The 6,495-nt window shown below is 44.7% G+C and overlaps 1 protein-coding gene across 1 annotated transcript; it reads right to left on the bottom strand.

The window, feature by feature from the left end:
- Positions 1-1,658: 1,658 nt before the first annotated feature.
- LOC141631385 (uncharacterized) lies at positions 1,659-2,762 on the bottom strand. Its single transcript, XM_074444064.1, has 3 exons — positions 2,675-2,762; positions 2,507-2,606; positions 1,659-2,307 (listed from the first exon to the last, which is right to left on the bottom strand). The coding sequence occupies exons 1-3, from the start codon at positions 2,760-2,762 to the stop codon at positions 1,659-1,661; spliced, it is 837 nt and encodes a 278-aa protein (XP_074300165.1).
- Between the last annotated feature and the right edge of the window lie 3,733 nt (positions 2,763-6,495).

The following is a 6,495-nucleotide window of genomic DNA, read 5'->3' as shown; positions in this document are numbered from 1 at the left end:
AAAAATAAGAAAAAAGGGTTTTGACTCAAAGAATTTGAAAGATACGTTGTAAGTTGTCATTTCCTTAGTAGTACCCGCTGAATTAAGGAGACTTAGCATGTTCGTACTGAACGAAAGACCTTGCCTGGTGACTTAGTTGTTCCTGCTGTTAAAAGAGATGTTACCGTTAGACCAATGCAGGTGGTACAGCCAGGCGGTACGAAACAAAATGATTAGTTCTTTGCGTATGTACCTTATGAGAGAGTGAACTGTGGCTCCAGTAAGTGGGTTCTGGGGTTGTTCCCCTTCGAGCGATAGCCGCTTAATCAAAGACACTTTTAGCAAGTTAGTTCATGTTCTAAGGTTTCTGGAGTACTGAATGCTAGGATTCAAGGGTCCTGGGATGTACCTGTTGGAGGTGGAACTCTTGGGTCCTGCACCTAGAACCTCAGACATAATACTTTTTAAGGTGATGATGTTCCAGGATCTAGGGACAGCTTCCTCATTCATAGTCTCCAACTTGTTTGCCCATTACCCACGATGCCTTCTATGCGGTAGGGACCTTCCCAGTTGTAGGCGCATTTACCTGCACTCTGATTCTTGTTGTTTAGGAATACCTTATTGAGTACCAGGTCCCCTACCTGCAACGTTCTCAGCCTTACGTTTTTGTTGTAACTCCTGGCTGCTATCTGCTTGTAGGCTGCCATCCTGATTTGGGCACTAGTCCTTAGCTAAAAAATGGTATCCAGGCTGCTGGCCATTTCTACCTGGTTCCTCTCTTCGGTGGCATTGGCATACCGATATGTCGTTAATTGCACTTCAGAGGGAATAATTGTCTCGGCCCCATATACCAGACTGAATGGTGTTTGACCTGTTGCCACTTTGGGGGTGGTTATATCAGACCACAACACGAAGGGGAGCTCATCTGCCCAGTTGGCCCATATCTCCTCCAGCCTTCTTTTCAGGTTGTTCATGACTATCTTGTTGCTAGATTCTGCCTAACCGTTGGACTGTGGATTCCTAGGAGTAGACTTAAACAGTTTGATGTTCCACGTGGCGCAGTAGTCTTCCGTTCTGTTGGATATGAATTGTGACCCGTTGTCACATATGATTTCTGAAGGAATGCCGTATCTGTTGACTATGTTCCTCTTGATGAAAGATATAACATGTTTCTCCAGGATCTGAGGGAAAGCTTCTGCCTCTATCCATTTAGAGAAGTAGTCTGTCATTGCCAGCATGTACATCCTGTTTCCAGAAGCACGGGGTAATGGTCCTACAATGTCCATTCCTCATTTCATAAAAGGCCAAGGCAAGATTATCGGATGCATATGTTCTGCTGGCTGGTCGCTGACAGGGGCGTGCCTTTGGCATTCTTCACATTTATTGGCGTAATCTATGGCATCCTTCCTCATGGTAGGCCAAAAGTAACCCTACCTTAGTGTCTTATTGGACAGGCTCCTACCCCTTATGTGATTTCCACAATCACCACTGTGGATATCACACATCACTGCCTGTGCCTCCTGTATGCTCAAGCACCTCAGATAGGGTCATGTCAAGGACTTCCTAAATAGGATACCATTAATGAGTACGAATCTGGAGGATTTCATTTTGAAGCTCCTGGCGTCTTTCTGGTCAGGTGGTAATACCTCATCATGTAGCCAACTAATGTAGGGCTTGCGTCAATCATCAGTTTCTTCCTGGGGTGTGGCAGTACACAGTTTCCCTGCTTCGTATGTCCACTGGGTGGTTGCAGCCTTACTGGCTTTCTGTTGTTCATTCTGGCATATGGCAGGTTTCATGACATGTATGAATGGTATAGAACCCACTGCCCCTGGAGTGAAGGCTGCTCCTAGGGTGGCGAGAGCATCTGCTTTAACATTCTGGACCCTTGGTATTTGCTGGATGTGGAAGGAGGCAAAGCGGAGTTTGAGCTCCTTCGCCACTTCCAGGTAGGCTACCATTTTAGGATCCCTGGCCGTGTACACGTTATTCACGTGGTTGACAATCAGTTGGGAGTCACTATACATCTTGATGTGGTTGATTTGCATTTCTAAGGCTAATTGGAGTCCTAACATTAGGGCCTCGTATTCAGCCGCGTTATTCGTTGCTTTGAACTCGCACCGTACTGCCTGTATTATCTGTTCCCCCTGAGGTGATTTCAGGACCAGCCCTACCCCTGCTCCCTTCGTGTTGGATGCCCCATAAATATGTAATTCCCATACCTGCTCCCCTTTAGCCTCACTTAGGGTCAAGATTTCACTGTCGGCTTGTTCTTGAAGGGTGGGACTAAAGTCTGACACAAAGTCAGCTAGGGTTGGGACTTTATGGCTGTTCGCGGTTCAAATTTTAGGTCGTACCCACTTAGGTGGACATACCACTTAACCATTCTCCCTGACAGTTCGGGTTTCCTCATTATGGTTCTCAGGGGTAGTTGCTCAAGACTGAAATTGTATGTGACTCAAAATAGGGACGCAATTTGTACGAAGCAGTAACAAGTGCAAAAACGAGTTTTTCTAGAGATGTGTACCTGGTCTCTGCAGGTAACAGAGACTTGCTTATATCGTATGCTTGTTTCTGCATACCTTCATGCTCTCGTACCAGTACAGCGCTTACAGCCGCCTCTGTTACTGACAGATACAAGTACAGTGATTCTCCCTGTTCTGGCTTGGAGAGAAGAGGAGGGGTGCTTAGGTACTGCTTGAGATTTGCAACGCCTTTTCATGCTCCTGCGTCCATTCAAACTTCTGGCTCTTCCTCAGGATGTCATAGAACAATCGGCACATGTCTAAGGACCTTGATATTAACCGGTTTAAGGCTCCTACACGTCCTGTGAGCCTCTTTACGTCCTTTGGCTTCAGAGGAGATTCTAAATGGAGTACTGCTTTGATTTGCTCTGTGCTGGCCTCTAACCCTCTTTGCGTCACCAAGTACCCCAGGAATTTCCTCGAGGAGACTCCAAAAGTGCATTTCAGGGGGTTCAGCTACATATGGTATTTTCTGAGGATCGAGAAGGTATTTTCCAGGTGGGACATGTGTTGTTCTGCCTTCTCGAATTTGACTACCATATCGTCAATGTAGACTTCCATTATTCTCCTTATCTCCTCCTTGAACATTCTGTTCACCAGGTGCTGATAGGTGTAACCAGCATTCTTGAGGCCAAAGGGCATCACATTGTAGCAATACAAGCCTCTGTCAGATCTAAAGGTTGTTTTCTCCTGATCCTTATGGTCCATTTTTATCTGGTTGTACCCGCTCCAGGCGTCAAGGAAGGTAAGTAGCTCATTTCCTGGTGTTGCGTCTACCATGGAATCAATGTGCGGTAGGGGGAACGGGTCTTTTGGGCAATCTTTGTTAAGATCTGTGAAATCAACACATACTCTCCACTTGTTGTTCTTCTTGGGTACGACCACAACATTCGAGAGCCATTCTGGGTAGTTAACTTCCCTGATCTTGCCTGCTGCCAAGAGGTTGTCTACCTCCTGGTTTATCACCTCGTTCCTTTCAGAAGCAAATTTCCGCCTTTTCTGTTGGACTGGAGGAAAGTTGGGGTCTTTTTTGGCAGGGATTTCACTGAATAAGAACTTCCTGCCAGGGGTTTATGTGTAGGGTGATCTAACTCAAAGAATCCGCCTGACTAGTATTGTTAAATAAAAGAATAAATAATAAATAAGGACACAAAGGATTTATACGTGGAAATACCCTGGGAATAAGGGAAAAAACCACATGCACCAAGCCAGGAGTGATTGTTACTATGATCTTTGATAGCCTGACAGAGTATTGGTATATCAGGCGTGACAGGCTAAATTATATTTCTTAAGAGTACAAGAATATAAGTGAGAGTAAGAGTGTGTTGTCCCTTTTTTCTGATTTTATCTTCTCTTGTATTTATACTCGCTTTTCAAGTCTCCTTTGGTACTGTTTTGGGTTTCCTGGTAAATAGGGCTTGTGCCCTATTTACCCGGAGGTGGTTTCCCTTTATTCATCCGTTGCCTTTGACTATTTTTCACATCTTTTCCTCTTGAATTGGTCTTTCTTGTTTGTAGGGAGCATATGTAAACTGCCTGGTTCTTGCCTGTTGCGCCTGTTCAGCATTTTCTTGTGCCTGACTTGTTCTCCTTTCAGCCTCTTTGGTTATTTGTTACTGTCTTACATCAACTCCTGTTTGGTGCCTATCCATAATTGATAAATGCCTGGTTTCAGGTGTCTTTAGCTTGGAACTTGGTTTTGGTTATTGCTTGGCCTCTGTCAGGTCAGGCAGGATAATTCTGGGCCCAACAATTGCCCCTTATCTGCTTATTCCATTATTGGGTCTGGCCAGGAATAAGGAGATAAAAATTTGGGCCAGGCAAAGAATTGTGCAGGGATCTTTTATCGGATCAGAATTTGTGTTTGATTTAGCTTCTTATAACGGCTCTTTGTCATAAATAGGCTAGGTTCACAAAACCCTACGAGAGTCATGATTAAACTCATCCACTTGCTTTCCTAGCCGTTTTAGTTTTGCGGCTATAAATATCTTGCCTTGCCGTGTTTTGTCTTCACATTTCAATCTCTAAATTTCTTCTCTCTTTCTAAAATTCCCTCTTTGCAAAAAATCATTTTCCAGGGAAAAATAAGGTATGGCTGGTGGTAGGAGAAAGACGGCAGCTTCCAAGGCTTCTGCCGAGGCTGAGAAAGTCCCTGTTGAGGTAGAAACGGTTCCTGCTGAGGTGGAAATGGTTCTTGTTGAGGCTGAAAAAGTTCCAAATATTATTCCTGAGGATAATGTGGTGGAAATTGTTGTTGCCCCAGAGATTATGTCCATGTCATATAAGGGGGTTGAATATACTCCTGTTAAGGCATTGGCAGCCTCTTTTCGTGAAGCCAATCAGCTGAAACCGGCCTTTGAGCATTATATAAAGGGTAGGGGCCTCATTCTCAGTGGGGCTGTAGTTTGGATCCCTGAGAGTGGTCCAGTCAGGGCTAATTGGGGTAGTCCTAGCTCGTACTGTATTTTTGAATGGGCATTCAGGGGTGGATGTCGGCTTCCCCTTTCTCCTTTCATGAGTGAGGTGATCAGGGCTATCAGGGTTCCCCCATTTCAATTTATGCCAATGGTCTCGAAGATTGTCCATTCAGTTGAGCATTTGTGTTCTAAGCACAAGTTGGTTATTACCCTGGATGACTTCAAGAATGTCTATCATTTGAAGAGTCATTCTACTGGAAGGTTTAACTTTCGAGTCAGGTCGAAGATGGCTCACCTGATTACTAACTTTGATTCAGGGGATGACAAGGGATGCGCTCAAACCTATATGTTTATCAAGGCTGATTCAATTGCCCCTGAACTGGACTATCTCAACTATCCAGCTGTTGAAGGAGGTAACTTTCTTTTCTATTGTATTTTGGTTTGGCAGTGAAAATTTTTGGGAAATTTACTTACTTTGCCTTTGTTTCTTGTAGTAAACGACTGGGTGAATAATCCTGATGCTGAGGGGTTGGTTGATCAAATAGCAACATTCATGGCGTTGCCTGAAGAGGAGAGGGCATGGTCTGGGGCAAGCCTCTATGCCTCGTTTTAAGAAGGCCAAATTGAGTACGTATAAGCCAGTACAGAGTGATAAGGCTTCAGGAGTTTCTTCGTCAGGGAGTGAGTTTTTGCTTTCTTTTGTCTTATTGTTTCTTGTGTTGGACATGTGTTTATATTGCTGATTTTAGGGCCTCGTCGTGCAGCCACCAGGGCTTCTGCCAGGATTTCTAGCTTTGGTTTGTCCTTGGTGAAGGCAGGAGTTTCCCAAATCACAGGGGAGAAGTCTAAGAGTAGTGAGGCCACAGGGAGTGATAGTGCTGTTCAGATTCAGGAGCCTGTGCGGGAGGTTCGATTGGTGTCGCTTTGAGAAGGTTGTGGATGAAGGTGATCGTCCTGAGAAGAAGAAAAAAGTAGATGAATCTTCAGGAGGGGTTCATGAGGTCAGGGGAGTTAGGGCTCGGCTGGATGAGGTCCAATTTGCTAAAGAACAAATCCAGGCCCAGGCTTTTATGGTTGACGATCCTTATTATCAGTATCAGGCAGAGGATTCTTCTGCCCATGCTTTGACTGCTATGTATCGTACTAGGGACTATGCTGCCAATCTGATCACCATGCTTCAGGAGGTATATATTTTGTCTAATTTTGTGTTGGTGTTTTTGTGTGTTTATTTGTTTTTGTTTTGTGGCTTAGATGGGTGTGTTTTCTTTGTTAGAATGTGAATGACATGCTGAGGAGCGCCTGTCGGTTGGATTCAGTCCACAGCCTGAAAAGTACCCTGGATTTTGAGGTACAGATCTTGAAAAAAGATAGTGCAAAGTTTAAGGCTGAGTTGGAGATGGCTAAGGCTGAGAATCATTCTTTAAAGGAGGATAATGAGGCAGGTAAGGCTCGGTTGGTGGTGGAGTCTTCTAAGCTGAAATCTGCTCAAGATGCTCTGAAAGCTCTTCAGGCCAAGTTTGATACTGTCCAGGAAGAGTGAAAGGCTGAAAAACAGGCCATGCAGGAGCAGATGA

The sequence above is a fragment of the Silene latifolia genome, chromosome Y (assembly GCF_048544455.1).
Source record: "Silene latifolia isolate original U9 population chromosome Y, ASM4854445v1, whole genome shotgun sequence".
Classification (NCBI taxonomy): Eukaryota; Viridiplantae; Streptophyta; class Magnoliopsida; order Caryophyllales; family Caryophyllaceae; genus Silene; species Silene latifolia.
Note: the sequence above shows the minus strand (reverse complement) of the source record. Positions and strands in the feature narration are given on the sequence as shown.